The sequence below is a fragment of the Muscardinus avellanarius genome, assembly GCF_963383645.1.
Source record: "Muscardinus avellanarius genome assembly, chromosome: 9".
NCBI classification, from domain to species: Eukaryota; Metazoa; Chordata; class Mammalia; order Rodentia; family Gliridae; genus Muscardinus; species Muscardinus avellanarius.
Genome location: NC_137795.1, coordinates 72645706 through 72659124, shown reverse-complemented (window position 1 = coordinate 72659124; position 13419 = coordinate 72645706). Strand labels below are relative to the sequence as shown.

Genomic DNA, 13419 nt, shown 5'->3' with positions numbered 1-13419 from the left:
TAAGTTTTTTCTACTGAGGCCTCTTCCCTATCTGCCTATTTCCTTCTACCTCCTCAATACTGTGCTTTTAAGTATTGTGTACTTCTGTTACAAATGTCAGTTAGTTTAAAAAAATTAAAAGTAAATAGTAAAGCAAAGTCAATTTATATTTTTTTCATACAATCTTGAGTGTTATTACATAACCTTAGTATCAACAATACACAAAAATAGTCATAAAATGCTTTTTAATGAAATTTTGTTTGGAAACCAAAATCAGAAGTGATAGCACCTAGAGATAGTTAATACACTAAAGAATGTAAAGGCAATTTTTTTCACTTAGGAAAAGTGATTATGAGCCAGGGTAGTAGCCTACACTTGTAACCTTAGTACTTGGGAGGTTGAGATAGGAGAATGTCAGGTTCGAGGAGAGCCTCTGAAAGTTAGTGTGGCTCTCAGAACCTAGTGAGACCCTGTTTCTAAACAAAAAATTTTTAAAAAGGGTTGAGGATGTATCTTAAATGTAGAATACTTCTTGTTTCGATTCCCAGTCATAAACATGCTTATGTGTGTTTGTGTAAGTATGTGTATGTTACTTTCTACTTAATAAAATTGATAATTTACTTTTTAAACACTATTTGCTTTAAGGAAAGAGTCTTCCTTATATTATGTAAAGTGTTGGATTTGTTCCAAAAGCTGCTTTAAAGTTATGTTGGGAAGTTTTAAAAGAAAGCAATATTGAAATACTTAAGTCTGGTGCATAGATAGATAGATATGACATATATGCTTGTGTGTGTGTGTGTGTGTGTGTGTGTGTGTGTGTGTGTGTGATAAGTAGTAGTCAACTGAATTTCAACAAAACTTAAATATTGATGTAAAGTTTTTAGCCTTCTCAGTTTTTTGAACCCCTAGCAGATTTGTATCAAACTTCACTTAAAAAGGAAAAAAATAATGTTTGAAATGTTTCCACTGAATATTATGACAATATCTGCTAATTTTCATTATACAGTTATTCTAAGTAAAAAATTAGAAAATATTTATTTTTGCAAAGTTCAGAATGACCTGATATAACTTCATCAGCCAAATATCAATATGCCCTATATCTGCTTTATATACACAGAGAATAGATGCAGATTAAAATAAAATTATGCCAATTTTTCTCAAAAAAATTTGTAGTTTTCAAAATCACACTTTATAAAACATGGATGTAAATAATATTTCTATTTTAACTATTTCAGTTTTTACAGCTAAATTATTTTGATATATGAGCCAAGGAACACTATTACTTCCTAGAGGAATTTGAGGAACATACATAACTCTGGTTTCTAAGTAAATTTTCCATCCTCCCACTATTGACCTTAAAAAGAGCCTTCTGCTTCAATCTATTTCTACATTGCAACCACATAGGATTCATGTGGACTCCATAGTGGGAAGGCTTCTACCTCTTTCTTTAAGAAAAAATGGCAGATGGTGCTGTCTTACAGCAGAATCTCTTGAGTACTCATGAAGGGAAAGTTTTTATGATTTAGTTTTTCCAAAGCTTGCTATTTCCAATTCACTTTGCACTCAACTGTGGCCAGCTATCAAAAGGAAATGGGCTGCAATAGCCAGCAATGTTATAAACATGTTGTAGCTTCTTCATGACATGCATCCAGGACCGTTCCTTATCTTTGTTTCTAGTTACTTTCCATTCCAATCAACTGCGTCAGTACTGCTAATTCTCCAGGTCATACCTGCATGCTTTTAGGTATTTTTCTTCTGTTTAATATTCTCTCTTTCCCCTCTACCTTCTCAGTACTCTGCATGTCAAAATCCTATCTGCCTCAAAACTCATCTTGGTTCCTCCTTTCTGAGACATTTTCCAGTTTCTAAAACATAATGAAGTCTAACCCCTTTGCATTCTAATTATACCAAATACATCTCTTCAGAAATCATGACATTCCAGGTAGAATTGTACTCTTGTGTATGCTTGTATTATCACCTACTCCTCTTACTCACTGCATTATAATCTTTTAAGTAGTAGGAACCATTTCTAGTTTTGCTTCTGTCCCTTGAAGAATTCCATGTGAGACTACACAGTCAATATGTTGTATGATTATGGCTTCGAAGTGGGTTATTTTTTAAATATGTCATATTTACAATTTATATGCCAAAATCACAAACACCAAGCTCTAATCAAATGCATCCTAAAAAAAGATTTTTGAGAACTTGATGTGGGGAAGAAAAGTTACTTTTCCATTTCTAAAAGACTGGTTTTATATACTAGTGTTTTAATGCGAGCATAAAAGTTTCCTTATATCAAAGAATTGTATCCAGGTGTCACTAAGTTCTTTACTTTGATGGATGATAGAAAATCTAAATAGTAGTTTTAGCACAAAGCATATATTTTTACAAAACAGATTATTTTTAAAGATACATTTATTGCAAGCGGAGGATCTTGTAGGTTAGAATCCAGCCTCAGCTACTTTGCAACTCAGGCTCTTTGCAACTCAGTGAGACCCTGTTTCAAAATAAAGAATAAAAAATAGGGCTGGGGAAGTAGCTTGCAGGTAGAATGCCCCTGGGTTCCATCCCCAGTACTGAGATAGATAGATAGATAGATAGATAGATAGATGATAGATAGGTAGATAGATAGATAAACTAACTAACTAAAAAACAGGGCCGGGGGTGTAGCTTCGAGGTACAGTGCCCCTAGGTTTCATCCTTGGTACGGCACACACACACACACACACACACAAAAAAAAAAAAAAAAAAAAAAAAAAAATTTATTGCTAACTTTTTTCACAGGTCACATTTTATTTTATAACTTCCCCAATGTTATGAAAATATTCCCAGATGTCTGGAATTAAGTCTTCCTATAAATAATAGATGCATTTAATATTATATTTATCAATTTTTAAATCATTAAATTATTCCCCAAGCAACATGACAAGGCTGAAATGACTGATTGCTCCAAACCAGAGTATCAAACTTGCCATACTGTTGTTCTAATTAAGAGCACATCGGGGCTTATCTGTACAAGGATCCTGACACCAGACCCAAACTGCTGACGTAGTTTAAATGTGGATTGGGGCAAGAAAATAAATAGGTTTTATGTCTGTAAACTTAACAGCTACTTGCAGTTCCTTGAAACATGCTGATGTTGTAGAAGTTTTTTTTTTTTTTTTTTTTTTGGTCATTTTTTTCCAAAGCCAATCAGTCAATTCCAATGTCAAAAACAATTCGGAGTTTAAAACTCACTGTCGAAATAACACTCATGCTCGTGGTAAAAATGTTGTCAGTAAACATTTTTTTTTGTAGAAGAGGAGAAATTTTAGTATTAAATATAAAAGAGAAATTGCCAAAAATTTATATATAATATATAAGATATATATAAATTTTATATGTATCATATATATACAAATTTTTGATAATTATATACACACATACCCTATAATTAACTTGTGTTTGAGAGTTGAAATTGAATACAACTAATGCCTCGGGGAATGGGTAATAAGAGTTCTCATTTACTTCTCCACAATCCAATTAGTATGTTTTAACATTCATTTCTATTCAAATCCTAAACTTCTTTGTGGGGACTGCCAGGGCCACTGAGCTATGTGATGGAAGGTAGGATATGAACAGTGACATGTTTTCACCTTGTGAAGCAAGGAACATTAATAAAGTGCTGTTTAATGCAGGATATTCTGATACTGAGACCACATTCAACACTGCATACATGATTCTAAATTGCTGTTAAGTTCTTAAATATATGCCTACTGATTTATTTGCTGAAGGGAGGGATATCCTTAACACAAAAGAGGTAATAACTGAGGACAGCTCAGGTCCTGGCCACTGGGATCAAATTGCCACTAAAATGAGCAACAGATTTTTCCAGTACCTTCTTTTTAATAATGTAAGCCTTTTTACTTTCGAATTTTGCATCAGAAATAGCACAGCAGTAAGAAATTGGGCTTTCTAAATTCCTCACAGTTACCGTGGTCATGCCATTTAAGTTGTGTGGTGTTATTCTTTTGATACTGTTTAACTCATATGACAATTGTGAACACAGAAATGAGACTCCACCTAGGAAGTACTTCTAATGAGGTGAGCATGAAAAAGAGATTGAGAATGAAAACTTCCATACCATATTCTACGGCTGAAAAGATGCGTGTTTCTGACCCCTTGATATCTCTGGAATTACTGCATCAACATCGTGAGCATTTTAAACCGCCATGACCAATCAGTAGTTATGACAGTTCTCTCTGCTTGTGCGTGTGAGCTTCATTGTCATCCCTGTTGTAAGTAGCAATCACATGATACTTCTGCCAAACACACAATTAAAAACAGCCAAGGACCATTGTAGGAAGAAGAATAAATCCTTGCTGAGTGCTTAAGCCTCTCATTGACACCTTCTCTGGCAATTAAGACTGCAACAGCCTTAAAACCTACAAATAAGCATCAGTGTTCAAGAAGGAAGTTCTGGAGACAGCGAGGGGGAACTCTGGGAGAAATCTTCTGTCACCAACAGCTTTTATGAAACACAGTAATACTGCCTAGGAGAACACGGACTTGGAGGAGCATGTGCTACAGAGTGACAAAAGATTTGAACTCAGAATGTAGACATTTTGGAATATCTTTCCTTTCAATGAATGAAAAAGAGTGATATAGCCGAGCGTGGTGGTGCACGCTTGTAATCCCCACACTTGGGAGGCAGAGATGGAAGGATCACGCAGGTTCGAAGCCAGCCGCGTGCGCTGGCTTAGGAGACCCTGTTTCCAAATAAAAATGTAAAAATAGGTATGGGAGTGTAGCCCGGAGGTAGAAGGGCTTCCAGGAATCCCAGGACCACCAAAAAAAAAAAAAAAAAAAAAAAGAGATATAAAAACTGTAAGTCATAGAAAACTATTTCAGTGACCATACAATAAAAATTAGAGTTACACAGAAAGCATGTATCATTGTTTAGTTTGCAACTATTTCCTTTTCTTTCAGAGAACTAAAATGGCATTTTATATTTAAACAACTATAATATCATTACTCAATTACTTTTGCAGTAATCCTTTGGAATATCATAAAGTAGCATTCAATTTTAACATTTTTATTTATAATCACCCTAAAACCTAATACATTAAAATAAGCAGAATTTTAAAATCTGTAAATAGGCCAGATATGGTGGTGCACACTTGTAATCCCAGCATTTAGGCTGAGACAGGAAGATTGTGGTTTGAGGACAGCCTCAGCTACTACTTAGTGAGGCCCTCTGCAACTCAGTGAGACCCTGTTTCAAAATAAAGAATAAAACATAGGACTGGGGGGTGTAGCTCAGAGGTCGAATGCCCCTGGGTTCCATCCCCAGTACCACAAATAAAATAAAATAAAACAAAATAAAATCTGTAAATAAGACTTTTGTGCATACATTTGAAAAGACACACAGATTTTCTCATCCAGAGTCTCATCCTCAGAGTCTCACCTATTTCTTTTTTTATATTTTATGACTGAAAGTTTATTATTTTTTGCTTTATTTATTTTTTTGTAGATCATATTGAAATTGGCATACATTCAGACTGTGCTTGGTGCCCTCCCCACACTACCCCTTCCCCCCTCCCAGCAATGAATGTCCAGGTTGACCATGCTATATTCATACTTTTACACATATTTGGATGTAGCTCCTCCATTAATCAACCTCAGCCTTCTTCCTCTCTGACCCTTCCATTTCAGCTTTGCTGAGGTTTCCCTTCCTTTATCTGGAGTCCCTCTGGTATTCCTGATAGTCCCTAGTTTGGGCATTTTATTTTATTTATTTATTTATTGGTGGTACTGGGGTTCCTGGAAGCCCTTCTACTTCCAGGCTACACTCTCAGACCTATTTTATACTTTTTATTTGGAAACAGGGTCTCTTAAGCCAGCACGGCTGGCTCCGAAACAGCACGCTCCTCCTGTCTCCACCTCCCAAGCGCAGGGATTACAAGCGTGCGCCACCATGCCTGGCAGTTTGACATTTTAGAGAAAGAGAAGGGCCATATATTTTCTCTATTCACCCATTTCTTCTGGTTAGCAATCACATGGGCTTCATTGTACCTCATGTTCAACTTCTCTCTTTAAGGTCCTCCATATTCTTCAAAAGCAAGTATAATGCATACTACATATTTTATATTGATACTAGACTATGCCAACTAAGGTAATTTGATCTCCTAACAATATGGTAAAAACAGGCTATATGCTAAATAAGTAGAAGATGTCATTATTATTAGCCAGATTAATTCCAAGTAACAGAGAATGGCAAGATTTCTGTTGGCTCCAGGTCGAATCTGCTATCCTTGTCCATTTCTGCAGGTGGGATTCGCTGTCCAAACATCAGTGCTTTGCAAGAGGTGCGCAGCTGCAATGAGCATCCTTGCACTGTATACCACTGGCAGACCGGTCCCTGGGGCCAGTGCATCGAGGACACGTCGGTATCATCCTTCAACACGACTACAACTTGGAATGGGGAGGCCTCGTGCTCTGTCGGCATGCAGACAAGGAAAGTCATCTGTGTGCGCGTCAATGTGGGCCAAGTGGGACCCAAAAAGTAAGGGCTTCGGGATGGCAACAGTAAATCCTGTGGTAGCCCATGCGGAAGATTGGCACAAGCTTCACTTGCTTCATGAAATGGGGCATTTTGATGCTTGTCATACCTGTCCTCCAGAGTAAGATTTGTTTGTTTTGAATGTCAGCTGCTGATAAAGCTGTAAACCACTTCAGAGTCTTGTTACTGGGGTCTATAAATTCTATAGAAATCTTTCTACCCGTTACCTACTTTCTGTTTTATGGTAGCACTTTCTGCTTTTATTAAACTAGTGAGGCCATGAAAAAGCGCTCTAGGCCTAGCTGATCAATAATGACAGCATACAGAGTCCTGGGAGGGTAGGTCATCCATGACCTCGCATGTGTCCGTAGGCTATGAAGGCTGCCAATCTGCTGTAATTGGGTAGTAACCCTCTATGATCTGGCTTTTATTTCCCCTAGAAGACACTCTAAAATACTGGGGCCAAACATTATGACTAAACTATTTACTTCCAAGAGAAAGAGAAAATTTTAGAATAGGACATGTATTATGATAAGTAAAAATCTATCCGTTTCTCATGGTGTTTGGGAATACAGTAATAACAGGTTAAACTATTTGCAAGAGAAAAAAAGAAAGAAATGGAGAGTTGACATATGATATATGCCTTGTGAGAAATACAAACAAAAACAAGTAATGGCATATGAAGGATAATCAGTTCGTAAAGGAAAATAATAAATCTAAGATCTACTCTTTGAGGGGATAAAACTTTTGAGGGAGTAACATCCATCATTTTGCATAGGTATAAACATGACCTCATATTTTCCAATCTGCCAATGGTCAAGTATTTTGGAGGATATTAAGCATGCCACCTAATCAATTCTGGCCTCAATTCTCAACAAATCTATTGAAAAAAATTAATGAGAAAAGAATTGCTAATGTAATCACTTAATAAATTTAGAAATTGTTATTTTCTCTCAACAACTTGAGGTACATTTTTACTGTTCCAAAGAAATGAAGATAATTTATCTGATGTATAGGAAATTTCAGAGAGATAGCAGAATTCTATTATGAGTTATTTTTATCTGACTAGCACTCCACATATTAGAGATATTTATCCCCATATTTTATATTTGTTTATATTATTTGAAATTCAAAAATATATTAGAAACTATATTCCATAAGAGATCTGAGTAAATTGAGAGACTACTGCACAGGCTTAATAGGCAGTCCAAAACCAATATTTCAAAAGATATTATGGTAAGGTTGTGATATCTGACTCAGGAAATTAATGTGCAATGTATTAAAATTCGATAGTAGTAACAGCAAGACCTGAAGTTCCAAGTGCTGGTAGATCTTGGTTCTTGCTGGAATGAAAACAGATATAGAAATATTCACTAGAGAAGTTCAAGACCAGGTTTTTGTAGTTCAGGATGAAGGTGATTGTACTGATCTACAAGTCAGCTCACTCACCCTGTACCTGTTATACAGTTAATCACCTTTCAAAAATTGTTATCATTTCACTCCTCAAAATACAAACTATTTTTGCAGTAGAATGAATGGACATATATAGAAGGGTAATTGTGAAAGAGCATGCTGCATTATATCATTAAATCAATCAACAGGAAGGGTATCCTGAATTCCGTGTCAGACCACCACAATAATCTATTCAAATGTTCCTTTGCCTCTGCACCCTTAATTCAATGATCTAGATACATCTATAGATGTGTTAAAACAGATCTTAAAATTTGCCCTTAAAATTCTAGGAATTTAAGCAAGTACTATGAATTTAGAAGAAAATATTATTGCCCTTCTTCCTAAATGTGAGGTTAAATTCCAGGAATGCTTGCCAATACTTGTCATTTGAAACAAAAATGCAAATGGAAGGCTTGTTTTAAACTCCTCTTAATAAAATAGATTACCGTGCAATGGTAAAATCAATGTTATTGATCTTATCTATCCTCCCAAGTAACAAACTTCAACTCCTATCACATCTGTTTAATTTGACCTTGAATAAGATTTGGGGGAAAATCAATTCTTTGATTTAAACCACAAACACTAAATACAAACAGTACAAGGGAGAAATGGAACATGTTGACTGAACCAATTGCCTCACCAAAGGAAGTCTGAATTCATTTTATTGAATGTAATCTAGGCCATATAATTTATCTTTGTGTGCTCATTTAGGGACTTTGTTGTTGGTAATTTTGTTCTCCACAGTTAGCCAAGTGTCTTGCTGTGGCTATTTCTAAACTAAAACAGAATCTTTGGAGGTTGTCAATGACAACATTGTAAATCCCATGGATTTATTCGGGGCTAATATTCAGAGACCATGCAGTTGAGGAATGCCCCTACTGTTCAAGCTAAAAAATGGCCTCATTGAAAAGTAGTGCTTTCAACCATAATTACTGACCAACAATTCCCTAGTCTCAAGAGAATTAACTGACACGTATGTGAAGTTTTGCCACTTAATGTCTCCTGGTTAAAATGTAAGTTAAAGTCTTATTCTAGTGATGTATAATCTAAAGTATATCAATACATGAATTTCTATTATTCACTTCTAAGTTTCTTTGTTGTCCATGACTTTGAGTACTCATTACAATTAGGAAAAAACAAGATTACCCTCAACATAAACTAGGGAGATTATTTCTTTTTTGAAATGTTATCTGCTATGAATTTTTAAAATTCTACTTCCAAATAAACATTTTTTAAAGTAAGAAAGGAAAGCATGTATCTATACCATTAAATAGAGCAGATTTACGTATAAAGAAAGACATATGGATTTAATTATAAATTATTAAAATGAAATGTCAGAAAAATTCTCCAAAGAAAAAATGGAAAATAGATTGATCATGTTGATTCTTAATTCATAATACAGTTCTGAAAACCTGACTTTTTCATTTTATAAAAGACAATTTATCTTGACCTATAAGAGCATGTGACTTCTTCCATGTATAGTAACTTTAAGTTCTATTTGTTACTTATTTGCCAATTTATTACTATTTTTATTTTATTAACTTTTATTTATTTTATAGCTTTTTCTCTAAAAATGTATTATAGCCTACAAAATATTAAAAATCTTAAGTCTCATAATTTAAAACAAGAAACAAAATGTAAAACAAATAAAAATTGATATACTAAATGAAACCAGGAAAAACTATTATTTATTATAATGCTTTATATACTTTTATTATTTTATCATTTATCATGAGATATATAGATACTGATACAATTATTTTTTACCATCAACTATGTAAAGAATATACTCCAAGCTAGGTACGGCGGCAAATGCCTATAATCCCAGTACTTGGGAGGCTGAGACAGAAGGATTGCAGGTTCAAGGCCACCTCAGCAACTTAGTGAGGCCCTCAGCAACTTAGAAACTATTTCAAAAAATTAAAAGTAAAATAAGGCTGGGAGTGTAGTAGTTCAGAGATAAAATTACTCTCAATTAATTCTTAGTACTACAAATATACACATACATTTTTTTATATATAGTCCTTTATAAATTTAGTTTATGCTATGCATAGTTTGTGAAAAATATAGAATAGCCTGGAACTTATCATTGGCAAAAAGCCTATTAGTTATACAAAGATGTAGAATTGAATCCTTCAATTGATCGTTTAAATTGCCACTCAAAAGCCGGGCATGGTGGTGCATGCTTGTAATCCCCGCGCTTGGGAGGCTGAGACAGGAGGATCGCACAGGTTCAAAGCCAGCCTCAGCTGTTTAGTGAGGCTCTCAGCAACTTCGTGAGACCCTGTTTCCAAATAAAATATAAAATAGGTCAGAGAGTATATCCTGGAGGTAGAAAGCCTCTGGGTTCCACCACCAGTACCACCAAAAAAAAAAAAAAAAATTGTCACTCAATTTCTTATAAAGCATGTTAGAAAGTACATATTAATGAAGAGATCATTGTAATGGGATAAAGTATCATTGTTGTATTTTATTCCAGGTAACACAGTTGCTACTATTCACTTTGCACATTCTGCCTTGAGAAGTCTTATTGAGGTAGAGTTGAAAAGGATTAAGTTGAAAAATTCTTGTCAAAACCAGAAAGGCTCCTGGAAACTAAATAATCTTGTATTAGCGATGTTTTACAATTGCAGCAATGAAAAATATAAATAAGTTAAATTACCTGATTTACTCTAGAGGCCTAACTATTTCCCTTTTCCTTTTTATTTTTCTTTTCTAGGTGTCCTGAAAGCCTTCGGCCTGAAACAGTAAGGCCTTGTTTGCTTCCTTGTCGGAAGGACTGCATAGTGACCCCATACAGCGACTGGACGCCGTGCCCCTCCTCCTGTAAAGAAGGTACGAGCTCCAGAGTTCTGCAGCTCCTCACCTAGAAATTCCATTTCATAAGACTTCCAAATTCTCTAGCCAGCTAGCAACTGTGGTTATTGAATAGGGCTTTTTTTTCTCATTGCTTCTGAGAAAGGTATGAACGTCTTTTAAATGATTTAGGCAAATAATAGCAATTTTTTTTGAGTCACAAATGACACTGTATCCTCTTTTTCTACACAGGGCTATGTGGTCCTGGTATAGCATAAATTCATAGCATTTTTGTTTCCCTCTGGAAATATATTCCTTTAGAATACCAGACAGATGAGTTATGCCAAAAACTGACTTGAAACTTTATGATCTAAATCAAAGTGAAAGCATCCTAGGCTCTATTATATTAATAGTGTTTACTTTTGCAATAAATGTAAAAGAATGTCCATTAGTCTTTTGAATTTTTAAAGTAATATACAGTGATCTTATCAGTATACATGGCTTTTAACCTACTTACTGGCAAGAAATAGCATGGGGCTAGTTTGGTGGCCCAAGGAGAGAAGTAAAGGAAAGAGAAAAATGGCCAACTTGTCTCTCTGCCAAAAATGAATGTGCCATGAGACATTTACAAGATGAGTATTTGTTCACTGGTTTGGTTTTGCTTTTATACCATAGTATCATCCCTTGATATTTTTTAACCTACCAGGACAGAGGTTATTCTCTTGCTGCTGAGAATGGTATCAATATTCTCCAGGTGACTTATGCAGTAACAGCCAATTTTCTCTTAGTCACAAATGACACAATCTTCTAGTTTTTTGTTTTCTCAACAGATAAATATTATGTTTCTTAAATTTATGCTTCTTGACTCACTATAGGGATTATATTAAGAATCAGTTTCTATTTAAAAAAACTAACTTACTCGAAGTTATTAAAACCAGTTAGTATAATTTTAATAATGAAATATTTAATCAAATGATTAGCATTTCATATAGTTGGAATAAAAGTTGTTCATGCTTTTTTGTTGGATACTCTTGGAATATCAAATAAAATTATACCAAAAACCAAGCAAAAATAGGGCATTTTTATTTTAAAAGTCTTTAAGGACCCATAAATAGCTTTTGAGGTAAAAGGAATTAGAAGCTTTAGCTTTAGAAATATGTAAATACCATAAACTTACAAATAAAGCAATATCATTGTCTGACAATCTTTTTATCAGTTTTTATTTTCTTATCCTTTAATTTTCTTAAAAGCTAAATAACAATATTCTTTGGTTTGGTCCCAATGAGCATGGTAATTGTTGGCTATTTGTCACCATAGTTTTAAAAAGTCTATATTTAGCTCATGGCATTAATGAAGTAAATTTTATTCATATTTTTCCATTTTATATTTTGTACTAGTATAAGGACATTTTCTATCAATTGCAAAACCTATGTTACATTTATAACCAAATGATAACAGTTTTATGAGTTTTAAGTGAAATTTTTGAAAGTGGGGAAATATTTTGTCTTCTCTTAATGTTAGATAGTTTCTTGTATTGTGTAAAGTATTTTAAAAAAGCTAACTTTACTAAGGTATTTCAAGGAAAAAAGAAATTCCTATTATATTGATTATAAAATAATCACTCAAAAACAGATAATTAGGTAAATTTTTCTTATTTTCTTCTATATTTGAAAATAATTAAGATTATTAGAATTAGCATGAGGGTCAGGGGACCTCAAGGAATTAAGGGGATAAAAAGAAGTGTTATCATTTTGGAGAGCTCAAATTAGGAAAACTGGTGATATGTAGTAAAATCTCTAGGCAATATCAAGGGTCTACTTAATCATGTACTTCAGAAGAGATTGCTCAACATATTTGCCAGTGTTTCTACAGTCATACTAAGCTCCCTGGGTGCCAGAAAAGTGTGGAAAAATTATTATTTTGCTTAGCATCCAGGCTTTTCCAGGACATTATAGGAAAGAGAAAAAGGGACAGAGAACCAAGGTATCTGCAGAGAATACTCAAAATAAAAATGGAGTATGGAGTCTAACATGAATCAGAATGGAAGTGAAGTCATAAAGATGGGAGCAGATAGTGGGAACGTAATTGAGAAAGTGTATATTACTCTCATTAGAGTTTTAAGAATTTTAGTAAGAAGAGCATTAAAGTAATCAAATAGGAAGGCTAGAAAATAAAGGTCAGAAATTAGATGCTCGCATATAAGATTATATAGTTATTGAGGGATGAACAGAGGAGTATCTCTTGGATACAAGATACAAGAGAAGGTCATTGGATGGGAAGAAATATAATAATTCAGTTTCCATTAACTTGAGTGGAATAATCATGTGATTATCAAAGACCATTATCAAAAGTAGTGACCAGTTGGGAATAGGAAGGATTTTAGTGAAGACTGTCCCAATATCAACAACTAACCAAGTATCTCAAGATAATTTACAAAAGGGATAACTGGTGGAGTTGGAAATTCTAAAAGAATGGGAGATAGATAGACGGAGTCAGCTTCCGATAGCAGAATATAAAGAAAACTTTCCAAGAAGAGATTGAAGTTGCCAGACCATATGTTCCAAATGGCTACGTTTATGGAAGGGTTACAGGATGGGATGAAAAATCACATCAGGCTATACATGGAAATAGTGTGGTGGGCTTGGGTGCTT

At 34.4% G+C, this 13419-nt stretch overlaps 1 protein-coding gene across 1 annotated transcript in view; it reads left to right on the top strand.

Moving 5' to 3' along the window:
* Window positions 1-13419, top strand: part of THSD7A (thrombospondin type 1 domain containing 7A) — a gene marked incomplete at both ends in the record, with an annotated part of 440777 nt that overhangs the window by 350320 nt on the left and 77038 nt on the right. Inside the window, 2 exons of the mRNA XM_080701061.1 lie at window positions 6289-6523; window positions 10692-10807. Of these exons, the coding sequence (XP_080557187.1) occupies window positions 6289-6523; window positions 10692-10807 (351 nt within the window). The remainder of the gene's footprint in view (window positions 1-6288; window positions 6524-10691; window positions 10808-13419) is intronic.